Here is a 27,942-nt window from a genome sequence, read left to right on the forward strand (position 1 = left end):
AGGTGGCAATACATTGCCCTATCTACACGACTGGCCAAAAGCATGGATGCCATATGAGGGACCATACATTTGAATGGCCAGCTTTCTATTGCACTGTTCATTGGGGCTGACTGGCTAGCAACAGCAACAGTAGGTTCTCCTTATGTCCTTTTCCATAATCCAGGACCAAAGGTTTATTGACCTGACAGGCCTCATGACTGGCCATACATGCCCAGTTGTAGGGCAGTGTAGATGAAAATGGCACCTTTAGTCACACAGTGTATTGCAACCTCTCCCTTTGTATCATTGTAAAGTAATGGATTGTAGGACTTGACATCCCACTACTTTCAAGAGAATCTGTGCACCACCCACTATAGAAAACACTTAAAATCCCCTTCACAATGAAAAATGAAGCAATGTATTACACGGTAAACCTAAATGGGGGAAACAGTCCCAAGGATTACAGAGGCAGACTATCATGGTTACCTTCCAATCTATGGAATATGTGTATGTCTGTGTAAAAAATATATTTACTAGTTCAGTTTACTAGTTTTTATGCACCTTTTTTTACGTATAACTAAATGAGATCATGTCAAAAATGGAGTATATTTCCCCTTGAAACCTTTCAATAAACTAATTAATCATTGTACAAGCTAGCCTTTCAAAAAAGTGGCGCAAACCTAATCACAGTTGTAAGAGCATTCTCTGGTGAGAATCCAGGCTACAGGTGTTACATCAATTATCTTGCTGTAATATAATTACAGTCAGGGGTGTGACTACAAAGGAAGGGGGGAGGAGTGTTTTGGATTAGTATTATTAAATTATTACTAATAACAAATATTTATTTAACTTCAACATATTCCACAGTGTTGTACAATAAATGGGTGTATAAGTTAAACATACAAACCAACATAAGAGGAAAAGAGGGCCTTGCCTAAAAACCAGGTAAGGTCCAGGCCCGGACTGGCAATCTGTGGGTTCTGGCAAATGCCAGAGGGGCTGCTGTAAATTGCCATAGAAAGTCACTCTTTAGTTGGCTGGTGGGGCTGCTTGGGCCTCTCTGTACTTGGAATACAGGGCCTATTTTGACTCCCAGTCCAGACCTGGTAAGGCCCCTAACTATTGAGCAATTTACCAATGTATTAGGGCCATACTGTGAATTAACTCTGGGACCCAGTATAATCTAGTTATAACATTGATCACTGTGCAATTTTGCCTGCAGAAATTCTGTATTGCATTGCTTCTCCCTGTAAATATAAGAGAACAGCAACACACCACTTCCAAATACAAGATAACTGCCTTTTCATATCAGCATAAAACAGCCTTTGTTAACCAGACGCCTTGTAACCAATCAGTAATCCCAGAAGCTAAAAGTCACATGAATACCAAAGCTTCTATTGGATGAGAAAAAAGTCTGTCAAACTACACACGTCTTGGTTCAGTTCATTTTCTGAAAAAAGTGGGTGTGCGTCAGACAACATCATTGTAACTATATCCGCCTCCCATGCAAATATTCTAAGAAAAGAACTGCTGCTATTGGTTGAGCGAATACCTGTCTTACTGCCCTACATGCACGACGCCCATCGTGACGGCTCAGTTCATTTGCTGAAAAAGGGGAGTGTGCCTTTGTCAATAGCATCCCCCTCCCAGCATTCCACGCTTCCATGAAAAGCTTAGCTGCGATTGGTTGAGGAAACAAGTAGTACTGTTCTACATACGCAACGCCTATCATGTTGGCTCAGTTCATTTACAGGAGGTGGGTGTGCATCTGTCATATGCTTGCTTCCATTCTCGCTGTGAACCTAGAGGATTCTAGCTGATACCTGCTGCTTGCACACTCTTTGACCATCTCTGTGATTCTAAACAATAATTTGAAGCCTGAACATTCATTAAGGTGAGATGAATGTCTGTAGCAACGTCTGCGTCACTTGGTAATGCACGTCTGTGTTAACCTTTTGCTGTCATTTATACCTTTCTAAATACAGCTAGGCTGAACCTTTAGTCAACCTAACCTTGCCCTCTAAATGCAGCTATAAAGTCATTATAAGATGTTCTTTGCAGATGAATTAATAAGCTGTATTCATTTTTATTTCATTTATAATGGGGCTTAATTATGCCTACAAAAATTAGGGATGCACTGAATCCAGGATTCGGTTTGGGATTTGGCCAGGATTCAGCTTTTTTCAGCAGAATTGGGATTCGGCATATGCAAATTAGGATTCGGTTCGGTATTCGTCCGAAACTTTCACGGAAGATTCGGGGGTTCGGCCGAAACCAAAATAGTGGATTCGGTGCCTCCCTACTTTTAATTTGAGTTATTTAACTGACTGTGAGAGTGTCCTAATATACAATATATACTTTATAATGATCTGAACTGAACCTTTAGTCAGTGTGACTCAGAGATTATACTGCTGTGTGTGTTTTACTCTTTGCTGCCAATGTTTACACTTGATTCTTTCTCAATGCCAATGAATAGCCCCAAGCGTGGGGTTTACACTGACAACATTAAACAAAACTGACATCCAAAAAATGACTTGGTAGTAAATCTGTTAGCTGTAGCATAAATTAAGGAAAAGTTTTATTTGTATATCTTTATTTGTGTGAATGGAGTTTTTTTTAATTATTCTGAGACAATTTGCAATTGGTTTTCATTTGTTTTTATTTGTGGTGTTTGAGTTATTACCTTTTTATTCAGCAGCTCTCCAGTCCAGCGATTTCAGCAATCTGGTTGCTATGGTCCAAGTTACCCTAGCCACCATGCATTGATTTGAATAAGAGACTGTAATATGAATAGGCGAGGGCCTGAATAGAAAAATGAGTAATGAAAAGTAGCCATTACAATACATTTGTAGCCTTACAGAGCATTTGTTTTTAGATGGGGGTCAGGGACTCCATTTGAAAACTGGAAACAGTCAGAAGAAGGCAGCAAATAATTTAATAACTATAAAAAAAGAAAAAAATGAAGGCTTATTGAAAAGTTTCTTAGAATTAGCCATTCTAGAGCATACTAAAAGTTAACTCCTTTAATACGCAATACATTCATTTCTTGTAATATATATATATATAGAGAGAGAGAGAGAGAGGGGGGTATGGGAGCTCTGATGTGCAGTAATGCTATCTCCTACAAAAGAGCCCATTATAGGCAAATAATTAAATTTTTTTTAAAATTATTTCCTTTTTCTTTGTAACAATAAAACATTACCTTGCAGTTAATGGTAACTAAGCTGTATGCTTTTGTTTTTGGGTTTGTTTAATGTTCAAATGATTTTTAGTAGACTTAAAGTATGTAAATGCCCTGTATTGTGGCTAATCTAGCAGGGAGTTATAAGAATGCTGAGATGGGTGGAACTTTAGCAACAGTACTCTTTCAGCAGAGCAGACAAGGGGCCTTGAGTTCAAATCAAGACTGGGCACTATCTGCATGGCATCTATATACACTTCTTGTGTCTCTGTGGGTTTTCGCCAGTGTCTTTCTAACCTACAAAAACATTCAGGCAGGTTAATTGGCCCCTACTGAGTAAATGTGTCAGAAGTACATGAATAATGGATGATATGTTAAGGCTAAAAATATACGCAACTGTGTAGAGACTCTATAGAAAATAACCAGTGGGAAAAAAACACAACATGACTTATCAAACCTGTATAATGATGTACAACTTCTGTAAGTGTGAGATACAGACAAGTGTGTGTAATGATCATATAGAACTTAATAATAAAAACATGCATTATTTTAAAAATCCACAGACAGACCGTTTTCGGAAATCTGCACTACGGTGGACAAAGCCTTTCTCTATACTTACATTTGAATCAATTTAATGTAAAACTTTACACAAGGTGAAAAATTCCTTCTTCCATATTTCCAGCGATTTAAGTCGCTGCACATAAAATGCTATTGCAAATAAAGGTATAGGCATTTTTCAGGTGATTTGTTGCCTGCAGGTAGCACCGATTTCCCACAAGAGACAAATCTCCCCATGTGTCATTGCCCTTAAGGTGACTTTCTGAAACAATTGCACAAACTAAAAGCAGATATATTAAAGATGCCTCCTGCTGGCGTTATTTTGTAATAGGTACAGTACAGTATGTATCTTTTAGAAGCAGAACACCAAGAGGAGGTGCTATAAAGATGCAAGAAAAGTGTCCATATCTTGAATAAGGATTTAGAAGAAGTTTCAGCTTTTCAAAAAGATCCAGCAGTCCCTACACCATGATGTCATTTGATCCTCTACAGTTGAATAAAAATGCAGCTTCAATACTTAGTCATTAGTATAAATGACAAGTATTTAGAAAGCACCTTTTGTAAAATATTTAAAAATTATTTAAAATTATAAAGCACAATGTGTTGCTCACTGCTGCACAGTCAGGTGTGATTATGTATGTACATGCACACATCAAATAGTAATAATATTATAATTAATAATTAAATGCAAATAATTTGATACAATGCACAAAAGTACAAGGATTGCATTTGACACCTAAAGAGCTTATAGCTTTGTGCAGCACTGACCCCTCTACACACAGGGGCGTTCCACCAATGAGGCGAGTTGAGACACTCGCCTCAGGCGGCAGCGCCCCCCTGGTTGCCAGGGGCGGCAAAAATTCCGCTCCTGGTAACTAAGAGCCGAATTTCCGGTTTTCAAACCGGAAATTCGGCTCTTCTAGTGCAGAGAGCGCTATTGCGCTCTCTGCACTAAGCGTCGCGGACCGCCCCTGCCCTCTCCGACGCTATAAAGGTTAGTGCCGTGGGGAGGGGTGGGGGCGGCGAAAGAAGGCCGCCTCAGGCGGCATTATTGCCAGAATCGCCCCTGTCTACACAGGGTCATACTGGGCGGGGGCCCCCTGGGGCTGCTATGCCAGGCCCCCCCAGCACTGTTTAGTCGCGCTGCGTCGATGCGCATACACGCTTGCATTATGTTTTTTGCCACGACCACCCAAAAAGTGGAGGTCACGGCTTCAAGAATCCCTTAGATGTGGGATCTGGGTGCAGATCTGGGCCGGCGGGGCCCACAAGAGCCGGGGAGCCTGACTCCAAGATTGCAATCGGACCAGTGCCTGGATCAACTTGTACTATGAGTTAACTTCCATAACCCTGTATGCCCTCACTTGCTAAAAAAACATCCAACCCCTTCTTAAAACTATCAGTACTTAAAACTATCAGTACGCCTGATTCAGATTGCAGGCCTGTCAAGATCCTGCTGCAAAGATGTCGTATCCTGCATGGAATTAATTGGGCTTCATAGTTTTGTGTCATCTGTAAACACTGACACATTGCTTACCATACCCTCTCCTAAGTCATTAATAAACAAGTTAATTAAAAGTGGGTCTAATATAGAACCCTGAGGGACCCCACTAAGAACACTAGAGAATGTACAGTTAACAACCACCTTCTGTACCAGATCCTGTAGCCAGTTTCCTATCCCATGTGTAAATGATCATTAATCCCAACAGCCCTTATGTTAGAAAGCAGTCATTTGTGGGGCACGGTATCAAACGCTTTGGAAAAATCCAAATAGTTCACAACGACTGCTCCCCCACTGTCCAGCATCTTACTTGCCTAATCGTAAAAAGCAATCAAATATCTCACTGGAAAGTACTGAACAAAATACTATGTAATGAAAAAGCTGCCACATATTAAAAGCTTTTAAAGTGATTGTTCACCTTTAAGTACAATGTCCTATTCTTTTAGTCTGTCTTCATTTATTTATTTATTTTTGTATTATGTGCCTTCTTCTGCCTCTTTTCAAATTTCAGATGAGGATCACTGACCCTTGCAGCCAAAAACATGTTGCTTTGTTTAATCTGTTACCTTTTTCTTGCTTATATTTTTATTCAGACACTCTCCTGTTCATTATCCAGTTTGTCATTTAAATAAAATAGGCCATATGTGCCAATATCTATTAATTTCACAAGGGTGCCCATGGCCAAATAGATCTTTATTAGCTATCAAGTGGCTGGTACCTGTATGAGTGACTGTGCTGTTGTGGAAACAGACCACAAGTCACAAGCTTTCTTTCCACATCTCATGACTGCTGAGAGCAAGTCTGCTGCTGCCTTCTCTTGTTGCACTGCCAGGCGTTGCGTTCCGATCTTTCTGTAAAGCTGGCCATAGATGTTGAAATTTTTAAAAGATCCGATCATCATCGTGAGACCACGATTATCTCGGAATGATCGTACGAATTGTCCATCAACTAAAAAGACAGATTTGCCAGGAAAACAAAAGGGTAGCTGCCTGCTTGGCCCTGCAAACATAGATAGATTGCACTGGGACCGACAAAGATATTTTAACCTGGCCGATCAATTTCCTGACAGATGATTTCTGTCACGTATCCTCAACTCATTACCTGCCAGAAGCTGTGATATCAGCACTGGAGAGCCAGAGGAATGCAATCATGTCCACTCTCATGTCTCTGGAGATTCTGTAATATGAGATACGAAGTAACGCAGCAAGCCCTGTGACTTTATCTCTTGCCCGTTATGGTTATTTCGGTGTTGGACATACTATGGCAGTTGTCCAAGACACATGAGCAAATGCGAAATAGTTTGTTTCAAATGTTTGTAAAGCTGCATAACAACAGTTAGCTGAATCAACTTTTTTAGTTTATAAGCAGCAAATACTTGTTCTAGATGAGCTGGTGGTCCACCATCTGATATGTTAATCATTGAAAAGAAAGCATGTTCTTGTTTGTTTAGGGACAGCTAGATGGCCACTTTCTAATAAATGCTATTGGGAAATGACAAGAAAGATTGTTGCTTCAGGTAGGAAAATAGCCACAGAATGAGAACTACTTCCATCCAAAGCTAAAGACTGTTGTTATGTGACAACTAGAGGGCCACCTAGTTACAATAAGACATGAGGAGTTGGCCCAGAGGATGTCTCTGCAACTCTGATGTCATTTCAGTTGTAACAGGTAAAATGTGATTGAAACCATGTTTTTTTCTGGGGAACAATACAGTTACAGCAAGAGGCATATAATAATAAGAGATGAGGATGACAGAATATCTTCCCTGTATGCTATGGGGGATTTAGTGGCTAAGACAGGGGTAGGGAACCTGCGGCTCTAGAGCCTCATGCGGCTCTTCATCCTGCTTGCTGCGGCTCAGTCTTGCGGCTTTGCCTGTCAGATCGTATTTACAGCCCTCGCACCTGCTGGTGGCTTCATGAGTGTGCGACCGCGGTAAGCAAATGCAAGAAGCTGCCAGCAGGTGTGAGGGCTGTATAGACGTCTCAGGAGTGACAGGCAAGACTGAGCCACAGCAAGATGATTCATCATGGTCCTTACCGTGGTCACAAGACAAGAGAGAGACGATCAGCATGGAGCTTCAGAAACAGACGTCACATTAAACAGATGAGAACACTAGCATTTAATAGGGCTATTCAGTGTTTCATTTATTTCAAAGTAGCCCTGCATATACACAATACACTTCTGTTTATTGTATTCTGTTGTTGTAACAGTTAAAATTAAAAAAAGGTTAAAAAAGTTTATAAACTGTGTTATGTTTTGCGGCTCCAGACTATTTTTCTTTAGTGAGAGAGGGGCAAAATGGCTCTTTTGATAGTAAAGGTTGCTGACCCCTGGGCTAAGATATCTGGACAGGAATATTTTAATAGCTGTGTTCATTATTAGGGCAGGATATTAACTGAAAAAAACTAGATCTGCGGCAGTTCTTTCAAGGTGATAATGCTCTGACAGTCTCAGCGTAAAAAAATGGGTATGATAAAAAGGGGCAGGACTGAATTGCAAGAACTAGGGCTTATGCATGAAGAGGTATATTTTAACAAAATAGTTAATATAGGTCTACAAAATATTTAGTTTGAAAAGGAGTTTCCTGTAAATACGATTGGTCTTCAAATGTACTTGTACCCCAATTCTGTAAAGAGGTAGAAATGCACGTTTTCCTATAGAATCAATGTAAATTGGCTTAAGATGTTTTTAATAAATAACATACCCGCTGTGCAGAATATAATACAAATGAATTGGGGCTTATTTACATTGGCACTAAACTGCACAAGTGTAGTTGCTAGTAGCAGCCAATCAGTAATTATGTTACAAATTAGGAAATGAGAGCAAACACCTGATTGGTTGATATTTGTCTGTATCCTTTGCACTTAAGTAAGCTTTCAGAGCTACATGTAAGCACACATAGTAATCAAGCAGTTTCTTTTTCTTGATGCACAATGCACCATTTTCAGGTATAACTTGGTAAGATTGGTCCTTTGACTACTTTTGCAATTTACATTAGTTTTCTGTTGTAAGTGCTTTGTGAGATAGGGTTGCTGGCTCTCCATTAAACCAAATGCCTGCTCTTGGCAGCCAAAAATGCAAATATTTCAGAAACAGCTAAAAAAAGAAATTGAATATAAGTCGTTTATGTGCTCAAAGAAGCATGTTGTAGAGTATGTTTATATAATTTTCTTTAAAATTAGATCTCCTTTAATTACTATGTTAATTGCTTTTAAATTTTGTGTTATGCTAGGTGAGTCACATTACACTTTAATGAGAAGATACATTATTTATGGTCAGTGTGCACTCATCTGCCAAAGATATGCTCAGGTTTAATCTCATAGACCAGGGCCTGACCCTCTCACAAACTAGCACTTTTACCAGTTTAGACAAGCTACTTGATCTGCCCTGCAAATGTTTCTCTGCAACCTGACCTGCTTCCTGCTGGCCGCCATAATGACAAACGTGAAGTCATCGTAGACTGGAAATGGGTCATATGAGAGCAGGTAAAGCTATAAAAGGAGTCAGATGTGCACACATACCTTAGGCTTATTGAATTGATAAACCAAATCAATTTACCATTTCAGTTATTGGAGTAATATAGTAATCGTTGCAGGTGCTTCACTGTCCTCACCCGTTAAAGTTGAATAGAATGATGTGGAAGACCCTAATTTACATTTACTGCCACTAGTTTTTTATTACCTTTAAATTTGAAGAAAATAAATAGTACATAATTCTAGTCAGGTATGTAAAACCTGTCCTTTTTAACAAGTCCCATGTCCATTTGTTTTGTTACAGAGTGAGAAGAGCAGAGTGTTTTCGAGAAATTTGATTGAAAACAGAAGTCTTTTTTTCCCCGAAGTCCAGCTTAATCAAGGAATGTCAACAGCTATCTTGGTTTCTCTTGTAAGGAATGGACGGTGTCAAGTGAAAAGACGAGCATTGACATTATGCTTTCAGCAAGAAAATAGTTGCAGCACCTCAACCAGGCACTGCTCTTCTGTTAACCGCAGGTGTTTCTCTTCACGTTTTGACCTGGATGGCAGTGGCCGTCCTGCTACCTGGGACTCCTTTGGTATTTGGGACAACAAAATAGATGAGCCGATTCAGCTTCCACCCAGCATAAAGTATGGCAAGCTCATTCCTCACATCAATCTTTCCAAAGTTGGCTGCTCTACGCAGTTGGGAAAGAGGAAGGAAAATGAAGATAAGTTTAAACTGGCCCGTCTAACACCAGATGTATTATATTTTGCTGTATATGATGGACATGGAGGGGCTTCAACTGCTGAATTCTGTGATAGGTTCATGGAGGATTATATCAAGTAAGAAACATTCTTGTTAATCAAAACAGTTTATTTATATATATATATATATATATATATATATATATATATTCTACAGTCTGGTCATTTCTTTATGGAACCGAACTCTAAATTATATCCTTATAAACGGCACGTTCTTACATCAGAACCGCCGTTTATAAGACAGAGACAGGACTTGCGTTGCAGCTCCCTCCATTTGTCTCCCATCTGACTTACAGGCAAAGCTTTCTTATGTCACACTGCTCGCTTCAGTCCCTCTCCTCAGCTATCCGCTCCTCAGTGTCTCTCTTCTGTCCTTTTGTCTCCGGTTTCGCTCCGCCCTCACATGATGCCCCTCCAGTCTCTTCCCAGCCTCGCAGGATTTCACTCAGATGTTGCTCCCCTCCCACCAGGGCAAGTCTCACTCAACATTCCTCTCTCCCTCTCTTGTTCTGCTCCCCCACCCATTCTCCGTGTCTACTCTCTGTCACTGCCTCGCTCCTTACACCCTCTGTTGCAGCTGATGACGTCATCCGATGGCAGGCACAATTACATGAAGCTCTACAAAACTGAAGCAATAAAAATAAAGGTACAAACAAGGGACTACAGGGAAACACAAGAAACAAAATTAAATGAGGTCAACACACACAGGGGGAACAAACACTAGCAGACACAAGTAAACGCAAAACAAAGTGTAGCATTTTGTACAACATACATGAAAGCCGGAAGTGAGACATTTCACACAAACTGTAGATTATAATGCATAATGTATATAAAGATATCAGAAGTCACCTCTGCGTTTTGTGACCTGTATAAAAGCTCTATATGTTCACATAACTCCTCGGTGACTTATATCTTTATAAATTACAGTAGGGGGTACATTATCCACTAAATAAATATAAATGTAAACAAAATGCAAATTTTCAGTTTTATGTTTATTCTATACAGCTTTCTGTCATTAAACCAATAGCACAAGGCCCTGTGTGCCAACATATGTATATATAAAGGAGAACTAAACCCTCCACAGCCAAAAGTCCCCTCCACTGGCCCCCTCCCTCTCCCCCCTGCACAGTGTTACCCCAGAATTGTGTCCCCTCTAGGAATACTGACCGCACATGCAGAGTCAGTGCAGCAGAGCTCACAGGTGCAATCTTCTGATGCTTCGGTATTTTTTTGGTCCTCTTTCTTCCCTTTGGCAATTTCCGTCACTTTTGGCGCATGCGCAGTTGTCACGAACCTGATGATTGCTCCAACTGCGCATGTGACAATACGGTGCTCATGTAATGAAGAATACTGAAGCGGTGAAGATGGTGCCCACAAGCTCCTCTGCACTGACTCTGCAACAAGGTATTTAAAGGAGAACTAAACCCCCCTTTAGTCCCCACTGGTCCCCCTCCCTCCGTGCAGTGCTACAGCAGATTATGTGTGCCCTCTAGGAATACTGACCTGCACCTGCAGAAGAGCGCAACAGAGCTCACCGGCGCTTAGGTATTCTTCATAAAGTGAGCAGCGTTTCTGCGCATGCGCAGTTAGAGCTATTTTTCGGTTCATCACAACTGTGCATTGTGCATGTTCTCCTTTAAAAAACATGAGGCATTTACAGGTGTTATCACCTGTGCGGGGCGAGCAGGGAGGGGGGACTATGTAGGGTATGGGGGTAGTGGTTTATATTATGGGGGAGTTGAATTTTCCTTTGAAGGGATTGTCCACCTTTTAGTATGTAGAGAGTGATATTCTGAAACAATTTGCAATATGTTTGCATGTTTTATTATTTGAAGTTATTGAGCTTTTTATTTAGCAGCTCTCTAGTTTGCCGTTTCAGCAATCTGGTTGCTTAACCATGCACTGATCTGAATAAGAGACTGGAATATGAATAGTAGAGGGCCTGAATAGAAAGATGAATAATACAAAGTATTACAATAAATATGTAGCCTTACAATTCATTTGTTTTTAGATGGGTCAGTGACCCACAGTCAGGAGAACAAGGCAAATTATTTAAAACTTATAAAAAATAAATAACGAAGACCAATTGGAAAGTTGCTTAGAACTGGCCATTCTACAACACACTAAAAGTTAAGTTAAAGGGATGGATCAACAATATCATTGCTGCTCAGTTCAGAGAGTCTGATCATGGGCATGTACAGAAAATATAGAAATCCAGTATACAGTACTGCAAGTCATGATTAGAACTGCAGTGTTGATCAGTATTCATATCATGTGCACATCTTATTAATATATTGACCCTTTTTATCTTTACAGAGAGTTCCTTGTAGAGGAGCATGATCTGGAAAAGGTACTGGTGAAAGCCTTCCTAGAAATAGACAAAGCATTTGCAAGGCATGCTCATCTTTCTGTTGATGGTAGGTACAATACATACATTATTTACAGTATAAGAATACTATGTTTTAAAGTAAACAGTCCTGTATCTAAAATTGCAGATGCTTAAAGAAAATTGAATATGAAGGAATGAACTAAAGGTTTTAACACAACGGCTTTTACATGCTATTCAGTACCTTGCTGAACTGTGGACCTCTGCATGAAATATAGGTTTCTTTTAAGAATCCACAGGAGCACTACATGGGTAACCCCTAATTCAACAGTAATTTGTCCTACTCTGCCTATTGATGAATTGTAAATACAAAACAAGAGTGCCAGAGGCTACATATAAAAGCCCACCAATAGCTGTTGAATGCAGATACCCAAGGCATAGAAAAACTATTAATGTTACACAATTTTAGCACTGACAGGAGATTCCCTTTAGTAAACTAAAGTAAAAAACACTTATTTCTATATATATTTTTAAGGGCATGTATTCATTTGTTGTAATGTCCTGAAGTGAAAGGTCCTGTGCTAGGACTAGATGTCATATGTATTGGGTCTGTATCATGTCATTTTAAAATAATAATAATGTAATGTAATAAACAGTGACTCCTTGGACTTAAAAAAATGTCCTTTATAAAAGTGCATTACACGTAATTGTTTTTACTAACGACTAAACACAATACATGGTTTTAGGCACAAATACATTTTTTGATGGTGTAAAATATGCCTTTTGTTTCAATGCAATCTGCAATAAACGGAGCAAATGGTGTTTCCTTTAGTCGGCTTTCAGCTAATTTATAATTGTAGCCTAAAGCCCTCCAGTTATATAGATATTATTTTATACTTTCCATCGAAAGGTTAGTAGTTAGCAATATAACTGAAGCTACTGTGAGTAACACCACATGGCAATGGGGATCCTCACAGATACAGAGAATTTTATGTGAATATTGAAGCTTTGGTCCATATATGATTCATTCACACATTCAGAAATCAAAGTTGTTATTTACAAATGTGAGCACTCCAGTGTGCATCAGGCCTAAAGTATTACTGAATTATGTCACCTTTTCATAGGAAAGGTGGATGTTTTCAGTCATACTGTGTATTCACAGAAGTATAGCATCTTTTATTACTTAAGTATAATTACATCATGTAACTTTTATTTCTCATTGTAATCTGCAGAGAATATTGGTTTTTTTTTTTCAACAGATCTGTTAGGGTGTTAATGAAAAATCACAAGGTTATTCCAGTTGTTCAGCACTAAAATACATTTTTTGTTTGTTTTGCTGCAAAGCCCATTGTAATTCATAGTGAAGCATCTAGATAAGCTGCTGTGCTTCCATCTGTTACAGGAAGGCAGTAGTGGGCCAAAAAAAGAAACTGCCTGTGCTCATACAGACTCATTGCCAAATAAATGACAGCCACATGCACAAATCTGGCTGAGAGCCTAGAACTCTCAAGCTATGCAGAGCTTGCTCAAACGGCACAGTAACTAATGAGTGTTGAATAGTGTTAGCCAGCTGCTTTTGTAAATGCATCTCATATGATAATCTTGTGGTTGCTGTGATAGGGTAAAACTAGTCAGATTTTAGGCTACTTTCCAGAGTAGATTAACAAATGGGTAACTGACTCATCTGACACTGGAGTAGCTAAAAGTGTTTGTGAATGAACTATTATTCTAATAATGTAACGTAAGTGATCAGTCTATTCTGGCATCCCTCAAATTGGAATATGTTTAATATAATTAATAAACTAATCTCAAATTTCCTACACATGTGTATGAGAATGGTGGCTAACCAAACTATGATCAACCAAAAGCAAACAATCAAATATTACACCGTTTTTAATTCAGCAACAATAGTCCCAAATTGTCTGGCTGAATGAAGTCTTTATTTCCGAAATAGTGTATGCAGCTTCTGCACATTTGTGTGCATGTATTTCACTTGCAAGATGAGCACCAAAAATGCAACACCAAAACAATGTTGCATGGAGTCAGCAGTGAAAGATGCCTATCTCAGTGTAGCTGTCTGTTTAATGCATTTTAGTGCAAATAATTTTGGAATAGTAACTAAAATTGTATCGAATACATGTATTAATAAAGTGAAAAAAAGAAACTAACTGTGATATTTAACCTATAACACCAAGGATGCAAAAAGCCACAATTCTGTACTATACCTTATAAGCAAGCCTACACTTTAACCCACAATTTGGGGAGACGTGATTACTAAAATGTCATTGCAGCTGTAGACAGCACATCAAGCTTGCCCTTGCCACTGTGTATCTAGCAGAGAATCTGTGAGAGTAATAGTTCTTTAAAAACTGTAATACTATGTCTATCTGTTAGTACAGGCAAAAAAAACACCTATGGTGTGTCAATAAAACAGCTATTCCTTATTGCTTACTGTACTTTGATACCTGCTGCTGATTTGTCATCCTTGGTGTTCCAGGTTTGTTTTTGTCCAATGAAACCCCTTGGGTGAATTTCCTATTTGCCTCTGTGTACGTGTTATTTGTGGCAGGGATTGCACCTGGTGAGCAGCTCTACAACTGGAGGCCCTGGACGCTATATGCTGGGCTTCAGTGGAATGAGAGATCTGCTATATTTTGTCCCAGGTGAAGGAGTCCAGGCGTTCCTAGGCTGGACTACAGGAGAGTCCCAACATCTACTTTGTCACATTAGTTGAGGTGAACATGATATAGAAAAAATTTCCAGTGAGTGTCAAGATCTCTTCAAAGAAATTATTTTTCTTTTCCTTTGGTGGTGGGCTGGGGAATGTCATGAGTATGAAAGAAAACAAATACAGTGTCAAATTTACCTACGTAACATCTTCAATGCTGTAATAAATAAGTGCTTTCATTTCTATATAGTCAAGTAGTGTACCATATATTCTAAAGCCGGTACAGGTATGGAACCTGTTATCCAGAATGCTCAGGACCTGGGTTTTTCTGGATAACAGATCTTTCCATATTTTGGATCTTCATACCTTCTTATCTTCTACTACAAAAAAATATCAACATTAATTAACAGTAGGCTTGTTTTGCCTCCAACAAGGATTAATTATATCCTAGTTGGGATCAAGTACAAGGTACTGTGTTATTGTTACATTGAAAAATTAAACCATTTTTAAAAAAAATGTAATTATCTGGCTAAAACGGAGTCTATGGGAGATGGCCTGTAATTCAGAGTTTTCTATTCAGTTATCTGGGTTTCCAGATAACTGATCCCCTACCTGTACATTTTATCATCCTTTTAATACAAACTAGGTTTATTTAATAGACAAAATGTTTTGATTTTGTCTGTAAAACTGATTCAGTTTAAACATCACTGTAATGTGTTAATTATAGCTTGTAAATCCATGTTAACAGTTCTTATATCAATTATTGGTGTCCTCTATAATATTTTAGCTTTAATAACTACCATGATAATCATAAGGAAGTCATTTCAACACTAACTTAAACTTTTGTTCCAAAATCTAAGAGTGTAGTCTGGAATTTTTGTGGAGATATATGGGCTAATTCATATATCTTTATTTTATTGTTTTTATTTCTTCTTGCCCTATTTAGTAGAGATAGGCAATAACTCCAAATAATGCAGATATATAACTCCCAGCATCCTTCCATCAGCTGAGATGACAGAGTGGTCCTATAAGTTTCAAACTGTCAACAGGCAAAAATGGCCTTATATTGCTGAAGCACTGCAGTGGTGTATAGTTGCACTTATATGGATTGTAATAATATTTTTGATTTACGTATGACTATTTTTGATCTAAATGATCAAATATGAGGAAAAAGCTGCAGGCCTACCTGTGCCTACAGTAAAGTTTATAAAATGTAAAGTCCATCCAACAGTAATTTATAGAGCTAAAGATGAAAGCAAACATTTGAGCACCCCTTGGCATGTTACATATTGCAAATGTTGCATTGCAAATGTTAATGAACACACATTTAGAGGCAAATTTATCAAAATGTGAGTTTAGAGCTTAAATAAATGTGGGATTTTATGGGATTTTTAGATTTGTATTTATCAATGAGTGAAAGTTAGAGCTCACCATTTGATAAATATGCTTCTAAAAAAACTCCTAGGAATGAATAGAGCGTGGGAGAGTTTTTATTTAATAAGTTCTAAACTCACATTTTGATAATTCTGCCCCTAAAACACAGGAACAAAGAAAATAGTAATTGTGACATACAAAAATGTGGATATCGCTCTACTTGTCCAGGTTTTGCAAGGCTCTGACCCTCATTAGCTCATTAGGCCTTAATAGCCAATAGTAGTTGACATATTACAGATTTTAATGCAATCTCTGACATCTCAACTCTGGTCTGTCACATCACTCGGCAAACATGGGCTTCTCTAAGTGAGGATCTGCATATGAAGCCAATTGATGCCTACAAACAGTGTTGTACTGAAGGAGGCAGGGCCCACCGGAAATCTGAGCTAAGAGCCAACCACTCCAGCAACTGCCCCCCCAACTAAGGGTCCACCACTCCGGCAGACCACCCTGATGTCCCCCCACCCCCTGATGCTTGTCGCTGCCAGGTTACCCGGCGGGCCATCAAAAAAGATAAAAAAGCTATAAAAAGATTGCAAAACACCAGTTTGCTGTGTGGCTGTTGAGGCAAGATATGGAAAAGCAGGAGAACTTTCAGAGAAAACTGCTTGTTTGCTGGCCAGAAAGGCAAAGTGAAACCCTTATATGGTTTCAAAGTAGTAGTGTTGCATCATTCCAAGGTGCAGCATTTCTTGCAAACACATGATCTGCATGGAAGAGTCATCTTGTGCAAGCCTTACCTGCAACCTCATCATCACAAATGTAAATGTCTGAGGCAGTCAAAACAGTATCTAGACGCCCATTGGAAACTTAAAGGCTGTGTACTAATGGGACAAAAAGTTAGTTTTGAGAAACATTTGATGGAAAAAAAAAACATCTTGCCAACTGTTAAACATTGGGGCATCAATTAGTCATGTAATTGAGTGGAAGCCAGTGGCACAGGACTCCACTATATATTTCAAATTTTCGATGCTGATGTGAAACCAGGAAGCTAAAGCTGAAAGGCTCCTCTACAAGACCCAAACATACCTCAAAAGCGCCAAGAGCTACTGGAAGAAAAACAAGCTGAAGGCTTTTGGAATGGCCCTCAAAATCCTTGACTTAAACATCATTGAAGATCTGAGTATAACTTAAACATGATCTTAGAATTAGAAGTGATATGCTAAAATTCCTACAAGAGAATTGGAAGCACTCTTAGCTGGATATAAAACACAGTTATGATCTCATAGTAAGAAAGCAGTACTACTGTATATACAGACTTAGGGCCTCCAAATATTTGCACGTACTACAATTACTATTTTCTTTGTTCCAGTGTTTTAAAGAAATTAAATTGAATCAACTATATAGTAACTGCAAATGTGTTTTTTTTTTAACAACAGTTGTTGTACTTTTCACTTACAGAATTAACCAAATATGTAATTTGAAAAGGGGTGAAATGTAACATTTTCAAAATGCAGATAATTAGTGTGACCTACCTTGCTTTTGCACTTGTAGGAATTGCACTGTGCACTATAGTCACAGTGATTGTCAGTAAATATATTATACACAGGGTGAATAGATACTGTATGTGACAGTACTGTATTGTTGCAGAAACTTTGAGGAACTACTTGGATATTCCAGTCTTGGAGAGGCTGCTCAAGTGACAAATCATTGCAAGTCTATAGCCCTCACTCACCAGAAAACATAAATCCTCATTTAATAAAGGCAGGTTCATGTGCTGCGGTCATATCTTTCTGCAGTGCTTGTGTCTTTGGAAGAAAAATGCCTTTGAGATATGTACTAACCCAGAGAAACCCCTTAACACTAACTGCAAACGAAACCCACAAATATTTTTAAACAATAGAGCATTTATTATATTGTGTATCAGTGGTTCAGTGATCAATGATTTTTCCACTAGTAGACATTACAGATATAATCTATTTTAATGCATGTTGATTACTTTTATAGATTTAGGAACTTTTCTAAATCAATGTTATTGTTGATAATTCCAACAAGTCTTTTGGTGGCCTTTTAGCGTCTCTTTTGACCTGTGGAACTACTGCAACAGTGGCCTTGCTGCGGGATGGCATTGAGCTTGTGGTAGCGAGCGTTGGAGATAGTCGTGCACTGTTGTGTCGGAGAGGAAAGCCTTTTAAGCTCACTATTGACCACACGCCTGATCGAAAGGAGGAGAAGTTAAGGTATATTAACATTACGAGCCTATTTTAAAGTTATAGTGGGCAGATGCATTACAGAAGGGGCGAGAACAGTTCATACTCAGTGTGCCATGTCTCACTGTTACAGCATTTGATGTTCAATAACTCCACACATTTCCTAAATACTTTATTTAATACAGATGTAGTATCATTTTAGCAGTCACTTAAGGAGTATGCAGAAAAGCAAATAGGAGGCGATATAATGCTGGATGAAAGCTAAACTGTCGTCCATGCTGTACTTGTCTGCTTGTGACAAAGCTAGTCACAGCTAAGTCTGTGGACAGCACCAGCTTTCCTTTTAGCTACCTTGTAGCTGCCCCTGTGCACGGTGATACAATGTATACACAAAAAAGAACAAAAAACCAGCACCAAGGGTCTTTATGTGATGAAAAAAATGTTATATTGTTACATGGTATGCAAAACTGAGTAAAACTCCCAAACTAGGCCGCCCTTTTATTAGACACCAGTGAGATCACCTGACTATAACGGGGAAGGGTGGGAGCTACAACATGGAGCTGGTCACTGCTCCTGTATAACAATAACAAGGGAAAGTTGTGCTCACCACTAATTTTTTAAAACCATTAGGCGGGGGTGCAATGAGGCTGTGACCACAAAATACATATAGACAAATACAAGAGTCCTCTGCACTCCATTCTAAAATCGAAATACTGTCTCTTTAAAAAACTTCGACTTCGCCACCTTAAACTTGCCGAATTGCTATGTTAGCCTATGGGGACCTCCTAGAACCTATAGCCAGTATTTGGCTAAGTTTTTAGAAGTCTAAGTATATTTTTTTAAAAAACGTTCGAATCAAATGATTTAATTGATCGATCAAACGATTTTTACTCAGTTTTCGATCAAAAAATACTTCGACTATCGAAGTTTCAAATTCGATGGTCGAATTTCGAAGTTTTTTAACTTCGAAATTCGACCCTTAGTAAATGTGCCCTTGTGGGTTGGCTGCCATTAGAACATTTATCTGTGCAAATAAATGCCATAGTAACAGAATGCAGAAGCCTAACATTGCATTTACCATCAAAGATCTTTATAAAATAATGTCTTTGTTTTGTTCCATCAAACATTATGCTTGCATTATGTTATTTTCTCTAACTTTGCTAAAAGCTAAATATGCATATTTTGTTTGTTAATAGAATTCGGAAAAGTGGTGGCTTTGTTACATGGAACAGCCTTGGGCAGCCCCATGTGAATGGCAGGCTTGCAATGACCCGAAGTATAGGGGATCTGGACCTGAAACCCATGGGTGTTATAGCTGAACCTGAAACCAAACGAGTAAAGGTGAGATTTCAAAGATTGCATTCCATCTTTACAATAAATTGAAACTGTTGTCATTTTTAATGTAGACAAAGTTAAAAGAACATAGGCTTCGGTGCATAAATTGACCAGGGCGCTGTCTTTTACTCACAAAAATACCCATTCATCTTCTCCCCACTGATATTCCTCAGCCCCCAAAATTAAGATGTGTTGGATGTTTCACATAGATCCTTAATATACACATTAACTCTCTCTAAGGAAAGGAGTGTCAGGCTGCAAAATACTGTCCCTGGAAACAGATCTTTATTTTACTTCAGTATCAAGTAGCTTCCAAATATGCTTTGCTTTTCATTCTATTTATAAACTGCATGTGCAGTGTGTGGAAATTTTTCCTACCTTCGGTGAATCACGAGCTTTGACCTTGGCGTTGTTACATAAAGATTAAATAAAGGTCACTGCATTGTTACCACATACTATTCAAAGATATTTTGCATTTTAATGAGCCTGAAACTTTGTACTGGTTATACAGGGGCTGGTTGTATAGCAGGTAAATGTTGTAGTTTTTTCCTAAGTAAACTCTTCATTTTTTTTTTTTTTTTTTAAAACTGCTTACATTGTGTCATTGATGTGAATACTGCAACACAGGGGCAGCATTTGTTTAGTATTGTCTTTAATATAAAAGGCAGACTTGTCCTTGGTCAGGTTTAACATATGCTAGACATAAGTCTATGTTTTCCAATCGGGTTCTGTCCGATTCCCGATTGCCTTTTTTGCTGAGAATTCCAGAAGTGACCATGCATAACTTAGATAATTTTAGACCACAACCAGAGACCATTCCCCCCTACTTTTGAAAATAGTAAAGAGAGACACAGTGGGAATTGGTTGGGGTATTGGCAGTCTTTTTCATGGTCCATATCACAACCTGAATGAAAGTGTGTACTGTGTCTTAAACACACTGGCATTTGTTTCTCCTTCACAGGTTATTCTGCAGGATCATTATTTTTATTCCCTCATGTCTAATTGAAGTTATGAGGGGAAGCTGTTTTCTGGTTTTCCTGCCGGAAATTAAGAATCTGCCATAGACTTAAGTGCAGCTGCCGCACAACTGGCAGAATATAATGTAGAAATGAATTCTAGGTTCCTTACGCTATAGTAGATAATACACCAAGGGGCTTGTTTACCAACACGGAACAAATTTGCACCAGTCCAGTAATCCATGGCAAACAGTTAGAATTTTGCTTTCATTGTTTCACCTGCAGTTGCCTGAGAAAACCAGTCATTGATTGGTTGGTTGCTATAGATTACTGTTTCATGCTTAACTTGTTTCACACTTAAAGGGGTTGTTCACCTTTGAGTTAACTTTTAGTATGATGTAGAGAATGATATTCTGAGACAATTTGAAATTGGTTTTCATTTTTTATTACTCGTGGTTTTTGAGTTATTTTGCTTTTTATTCAGCAGATCTCCAATAATAATAACTTTGTAATCTTACAGAGCATTAGTTTTTTGGATGGGGTCAGTCACCCCCATTTGAAAGCTGGAAAATATCAGAAGAAAAAGGGAAATAATTAAAAAACTATTCAAAATAAATAATGAAGTCCAATTGCTTAGAATTGATTTTTGTTTAACTTTTTATTCAGCAGCTCTTGAATTTTCAATTTCAGCAATCTGGTTGGTAGGTTCCAAATGACCCTAGCAACCATGCCTTTATTTGAATATGAATAGGGGAGGCCTGAATAGAAAGATGAGTAATAAATGTCAATTACAGAACATTTGTTTTTTAGTTGGGGTCAGTGACCTCTACTTAAAAGCTGGAAAGATATAGAAGAAAAAGGTAAATAATTAAAAAAAACTATGAAAAACAAATAATGAAAATCAATTGAAAAGTTGCTCATAATTGGTCATTCTATAATATACTAAAAGTTAGTTACAAGAGGTAATCAGGTGCTTTGCCTGCATTCGTATATAGCATTATAGAATGAGAAAGGGGACTAAGTAGTGCTTTATGTAGATTTTGGGTTTTCCTGCCAAGTCCACAGCTCGTTAGATGTGTGTTAATTTGGCTCTTCAACAGTAGAAAGAGTAGCCACCTCCAAAATAGTAACATATATGAAAAGGACAACTGAAGAACCTTTAGAATCTTTTGGTGTAGTTTTATTGAAGCACATGTTTCAGACAACACGAGTCCTTCCTCGGGCGCAGTTTCCAAACATTCAAACAACAAGTGAACTTTTAAAGCATGTGATTTCTCATGATTCCCAAAGTGTGTCCTCAGCTCCATCTAGTGGCCAGAGGGCAGGTGGCAATCGTCACTATTACCAATAGGATACTATTTTACAATCTATCCAAAATAGCAATAATGTAGCTTTTCATAGTAATTTATCAATATTGTTACAAGTAAATAGTATTTCTCACCAATCTAAGATAGATACAGTCCAACTCAGTTTAAAGGGGTTGTTCACCTTCAAACAACTAGTTGTTTTCAGATAGATCATCAGAAATAACAACTTTTTCCAATGACTTTCTTTTTTCTATATGTGCCTGTTTTTCTAATATAATATTGAGGTGTAAATTCTCATTTTTTACCTTCTGAAGCAGCTCAGGGATGGGGGGTCGCAGACCCTGGAAACTGTTCTAAATGGATACATTTGGTTGATACATTTATTATCTTCTGCTGAGCAGAATCCCTGAGTTTTATTAAAGGCAACTGTTAGAATTGATACAATAGTTGTTAATACTCCAGAGATGCTGATGAGAAATGTATCAACTCAATGCTGCAAAATTGTAACAGTTTAGAGTCTGCACCTGAATTACTGAGCTGCCAGACTCAAACACCAGAGACACGAACATTCAACTTTAAACTTGGATTTTGAAAAAAAAACTGTAAAATATAAATAATGGAAAGTAATTGAAAAAAGTCTTTATTTCTTGGGAACAATAATAAAACAACTGTACTGAAAAAAGTGTTTGGAAGGCGATCAACCTCTTTAAGTGTCCATGTTAGAATAAATAAGAGGTGCGTTGTGCCTGTCTTTTCTGCACTTTGCCTTATTTATTTTTGTTAATAAACCCAAATGGCTTTCTAGAGCTCAAAGCAGTATAATATTATACGTATAATATTCTATTCAGTTTAAGAACTATATTCTATAAGATCAGAAAATCCTGCAGCTTGAATACTAGTATGCATTCACATCTCATTAAATAGTGCCCATTTAACCTGCTTGTATATCCTTAAATTTTGCAGCTGCAGCACACTGAAGATGGTTTCCTGGTGCTGACTACTGACGGCATAAACTTCATTGTAAACAGCCAGGAGATCTGCGATATTATTAACCAGTGTCATGATCCCAAAGAAGCAGCACAAGTGCTCACTGAGCAGGTAATATTGCAACATTACACCTTTAAATTGGGTTTGTGGGTTCATTTAAACTTTACTGCTATGTACAACTTATGTTCAAAGCCCACCACGTGTAAAATTTCCCTTTTCCAGTTAGCAGCCATCATTTATATGTGTACCACCTCACTAATAGGTTTGTGCTTTAATCCACACCGCCTCTGGATGTACAATGTTCTGTAAACCGGAACTGGATTTTTGGGGGCTGGTGAAAAAAAAAGTGACTATATATAGAAATCTACAATTAAAGTTGCGTGAATATTAAAATGCATGCTGAGGTTTAAGAAAAAATAGCTTTTGAATAAAGACATGGAATCATGGCTTTACTGTGCACATAAACCCATATAAACCAGAACTTGGAAGTGGTCATGATACAGTTGAATGAGTTAGTAAATAATCATTCCTATTTCTTTAAAGCTAAGCTGTTTAAGGAAAACTATACCCCCAAAATGAATTCTTAAAGGGATACTGTCATGGGAAAAAAAAAATTTTTTTCAAAATTAATCTGTTAATAGTGCTGCTCCAGCAGAATTCTGCACTCAAATCCATTTCTCAAAAGAGCAAACAGATTTTTTTATATTACATTTTGAAATTTGACATGGGGCTAGACATATTGTCAATTTCCCAGCTGCCCCAAGTCATGTGACTTGTGCTCTAATAAACTTCAATCACTTTACTGCTGTACTGCAAGTTGGAGTGATATCACCCCCTTCCCTTTCCCCCCCCAGCAGCCAAACAAAAGAACAATGAGAAGGTAACCATATAACAGCTCCCTAACACAAGATAACAGCTGCCTGGTAGATCTAAGAACAATACTCAATAGTAAAAACCCAGACCTGAGACACATTTAGTTACATTGAGAAGGAAAAAGCATTTCTCTTCTAAAGTGCAGGCACAAGTCACATGACCAGGGGTAGCTGGGAAATTTACAAAATGTCTAGCCCCATGTCAGATTTCAAAATTGAATATAAAAAAATCTGTTTGCTCTTTTGAGAAATGGATTCCAGTGCAGAATTCTGCTGGAGTAGCACTATTAACTGATGCGTTTTGAAAAAAACATGTTTTCCGATGACAGGATCCCTTTAAGCAACAGATTATTTCAAATTATGTGGCATATTAAATAATCTTACCAAACTGAATATATATAATTAAGTAAAAATTGCTCTTTTACATCTCTTGCCTTGAACCACCATTTGGTGATGGTCTGTGTGCTGCCTCTGAGATTACCTGACCAGAAATACTGCAACTCTAACAGGAAGAAGTGTGGAAGCAAAATACACAACTCTGTCTGTTAATTGGCTCATGTGACCTAAGTATAGTTTGTTGGTATGTTTGTGTGCACTGTGAATGATACGATCCCAGGGGGCTGCCCTAATTTTTTTCAAAATGGCAGTTTTCTAATTATGATTACCCAATGGCACATACTACTAAAAAAGTATGTTATTATAAAAATGGTTTATTTACATGAAGCAGGGTTTTAAATATGAGTTGTTTTATGCAATATATTTTTATAGAGACCTACATTGTTCAGGGGTATAGTTTTTCGTTAAGATGTTACTTTTATAATGCTGATAATGTTTGTGGTTGCTTATAATTTGAATAAGTGCATTGCTCTCTTACCCAGGCTATACAGTATGGCACAGAAGATAACAGCACTGCTATCGTTGTCCCATTTGGGGCCTGGGGAAAGCACAAGAGCTCTGAAGTGAGTTTCTCCTTCAGCCGTGGCTTTGCATCAAGCGGGAGATGGGCTTGATCCCACTACTGAACTGTACATCATGGCATGTGAGCCATTGTATCTATAGCACAAAATACGTGCAAATCTGCATTATGTATATAGTTGGCTTTCCAATATGGTGTTTTGGTTTTGTTCACTCCATCGGTGGAAGAGAAACTTGACTGTTTTGAAGTATCCCAGCTCATGAATGCAAACCCTTGGGTGGAATTTACATTTTTGCAAATTCAAGAAAAGGGGATCAACTGGTTTTGTTAAATAAGGCTGGTATGTAATGTGAAAACTGTCAGAATAACTGCTAAACCTTCTTTCCTTCTAACGTGATTATAATGTAAATAGTTGTGAGATGCTCCGTGCAACTAAAAGGGAGACATGAACTGTTACATTTCATTACATCAGGAATATGTTACATTCTCCCAGAATTCCCCAACATAAGTAACTGCCAAGGTATGCTGGTAATTCTCTAGAAGTCCAGAGGGCAAAATCTGCCCTACATTAACACCGCACAGTATGATATTTTGGCACAGACAAGTGCAGTGCTTTAATGCTCATGTTGAACTGCAGCAGTGATACTTTCTTCGTCTTATTATTTATATAACATGGCTGTTTAAACTCAAATGACCTGTAAATTGTGTGTAATTTTCTGTACATAACAAATACCGTTTTTGTAATTTGTAAATCAAGAATAGTATTGTCTTTGTGTTCTCCTCACTAGTTGTCTGTAGTCTTATGGGAGCTGGAAGACAGGCTCTGGTGTCACCACAGGTTGTTAAATATAACTCCTGCCTAATCTCTTGGGCCTCATGTTTTTATATGGTCTTTGAACTCCTCGGTAACTTATAATATTCTTATAATTTACAAGAGGGGGTAATTTATTCACTATATAATACTTACTGGGTCCTGCTGTCACAACTTTTGGGACAAGAAGAGCATTAAGCAAAAATACCTTACAGAGAGGGGACAGAGGCAACCTTCAGCACTTCTTATATTCTAGAACTACAAATCACTGCATGCCTCTATCTTATGTGTTGGTGAATGAATGCTGGAATTAATAACTCTGCAACATCTACGCGCCAAAGGTTACCTTTATTATTATTATTATTATTATTAAGTAATAATTCAGTCCACTAAACATCTTGCACAAATTGCCCATACAAAATGTTTATGAAAGTCTCATCATTAGAATAATTAGCATATACCTTTATTTGTTTATTATTGCAATCCTAGCACAGATCTGAATGTCAGTATTGCACTACAGAAGCTAGCTAAACATTAAAACATTGCCCTGTGATGCTATTTTCTATGGCAAGATTGTACTGACCCAGTGGGTTGAACTACTGGATCACACAGGAAGCACGTGAGAGGTTTGACCTTTCCCATTTTGTATGAATTAATGACCTGCTGATATACACCAGTGGAGTGTATAACTGGGCTGCACCAAATGGCAAAGTGATTGTATTTAATTGTATTTAAACTCCATGCAATTAGTGTGTCCCTGATTTTTCTAGTAACCGTACGACCAGGAGATCAGCTGACCCAAAAGTCTCATACACAGAGCAACTGGCATGAACTAAATCCATGGGCGAACCATTTTACTCTGTGTGGCCAGCTATACATTAACCCTGTGAGCTGATCAAGTGTTGTTGTATCGGTTTTCAGATGTTATGCACTTTTAATCCGCCAATATTGTAAAATGAACTTTTGTACAGAGGATTGTATGATTCTTCCTACTATATATTTATATATATATATATATATATATATATATATATATATATATATATATATATATATTTGTATATAGGGATGTGTGAATTTGTATGGAATAAACTATACTGAATATGATGACTTACTAATTATTTGCTTTATATTAAATTATATAGTATCTTAAAAGAAGGAATGCCTTAAAACACTATTTTGCCCCTCCCAAAAAAAACCCAATTCAAATACTACCCACAATTAAGTGTTTTACATTCAGCGATCTCCATTCATCTTAATAAACATTGTATAGGAATTTCAAAATGTTTGAATTAAAAATTAATTTACACATAGGGGCAGATTTGTTAAGGTTTTTGTTAATGTTTTCCACAAAAAAATCGGGTTTTCAATTTTATTTTACTTGGTCAAAAATCAATTTAAAAAAAAAGTTGTATTATACCCCGACCGTGGAAATTATACCCCGATCTGAAAAAAACCTGTCGAGGTCATATAGAAGTCAATGTCAGAGGTCCCCTTAACAATTTGAAGATGTTTATAACCTGCACAATGTTCAAGTTTTTTTTGTTTTTCAGAGGGTTTGCCCAAAAACTCAATCAATCCAAGTTTTTTCCCAGGTTGTTATCTCGAACTTTCTGATTCAAGTGTTTTTCCATTTGAGTTTGTTCTTAAATTAGAAACCATTTGAGTTGTGAGGTATAAAAAAAACCACTTAAGATAAATAACCCCCATAATGTCAGTTTCATCAAAACATTGTATTTTATAAACTTATATTGCTGGAATAAAGCCAAAAGAAGAATGACTGACTACGCTGATAAAGGATTAGAAGGACAAAAATAGAGAAAAGTTGGTTAATTGAAAACTACAGAATGTATGAGGACAGGATTACACACAACCATAATATACAGTAGGTACAGTATGAGTATGGTTCCTAAAAGTTGCACTAGAGGGCCAGCATTGAAAGTAACAGTGAAACTGGTTAGAAGTTGGATTCAGATCCACCAGACCTGTTTAATCGGTCCCCAGGCTAAACATTTTTTATTTGGCTTTAGTGTAAACCTTGAACTGGATCTTTGAAGGAATGATGTGTTTGTCCGACATGACTTGCTGCTCAGTGGTGCTTATGTACAAACTGTTCCAAATTTCTGCCAGGAAAGCCAAATGAATAAGGGCTAGGCCCATTCCTTTACCCTACAATCTATACAGGGAAGAGCACCGTTAAAGAACCGGTTACTTAAGGTATATTCTGCTTTTTATGGTACAATACAAACCAATCATGAGTTGAATTTCCAGTAAAAAAATGTTTTCTTGCAGACACTATTTAATTGTTTACATTAATCCATCGGTTAATATTGTCATTGTTATTTCTAATTATTTGTCATATATATAATGTTGATTGATTTTATTGTGAAAGTGTTCATTTCTACATTCTGAGAAACAGGCAATTACATATTTTAAGAAATAAAACTTTATACTGTTTATGGATAGGTATGTTCTTAAGAATCAAGAATTGTCTGATTACAAAAAGTAATACAATATATAGTATTGTAAGGTACAATGTTAATTTATATAATACAAGGCAGACAATTGTTTTTTTTGGACACAATCTATTTTACATTAGGATGGCCACAACTGGTAGGTCAACCAAATGCATTAACCCTGCAACAATCGAGGTGGAATAAATTACAAGCATTGAGATCATGATCGTGGGTCATTTTATCTAAAATCTGTTTTATACAGCAAACTTTTGAAGTACA

The 27,942-nt window shown here is 37.6% G+C and overlaps 1 protein-coding gene across 1 annotated transcript; it reads left to right on the forward strand.

Annotated features, from left to right (window-relative positions):
• Positions 1-1,693: 1,693 nt before the first annotated feature.
• ppm1k.L (protein phosphatase, Mg2+/Mn2+ dependent 1K L homeolog) lies at positions 1,694-27,881 on the forward strand. Its single transcript, XM_018252299.2, has 7 exons — positions 1,694-1,873; positions 9,000-9,523; positions 11,762-11,862; positions 17,888-18,053; positions 19,220-19,364; positions 22,585-22,719; positions 24,359-27,881. The coding sequence occupies exons 2-7, from the start codon at positions 9,081-9,083 to the stop codon at positions 24,488-24,490; spliced, it is 1,122 nt and encodes a 373-aa protein (XP_018107788.1). The 5' UTR covers positions 1,694-1,873; positions 9,000-9,080; the 3' UTR covers positions 24,491-27,881.
• The last annotated feature ends 61 nt before the right edge of the window (positions 27,882-27,942 follow it).

Source organism: Xenopus laevis, chromosome 1L (genome assembly GCF_017654675.1).
Source record: "Xenopus laevis strain J_2021 chromosome 1L, Xenopus_laevis_v10.1, whole genome shotgun sequence".
Lineage (NCBI taxonomy): Eukaryota > Metazoa > Chordata > Amphibia > Anura > Pipidae > Xenopus > Xenopus laevis.

Coding starts and splice junctions, on each gene's coding strand:
- ppm1k.L (XM_018252299.2), top strand. CDS start 9,081: ATGTCAACAGCTATCTTGGTTTCTCTTGTAAGGAATGGACGGTGTCAA. Junction 18,054..19,219: donor CGAAAGGAGGAGAAGTTAAG/GTATATTAACAT, acceptor GTTTGTTAATAG/AATTCGGAAAAGTGGTGGCT. Junction 22,720..24,358: donor CACAAGTGCTCACTGAGCAG/GTAATATTGCAA, acceptor TCTCTTACCCAG/GCTATACAGTATGGCACAGA.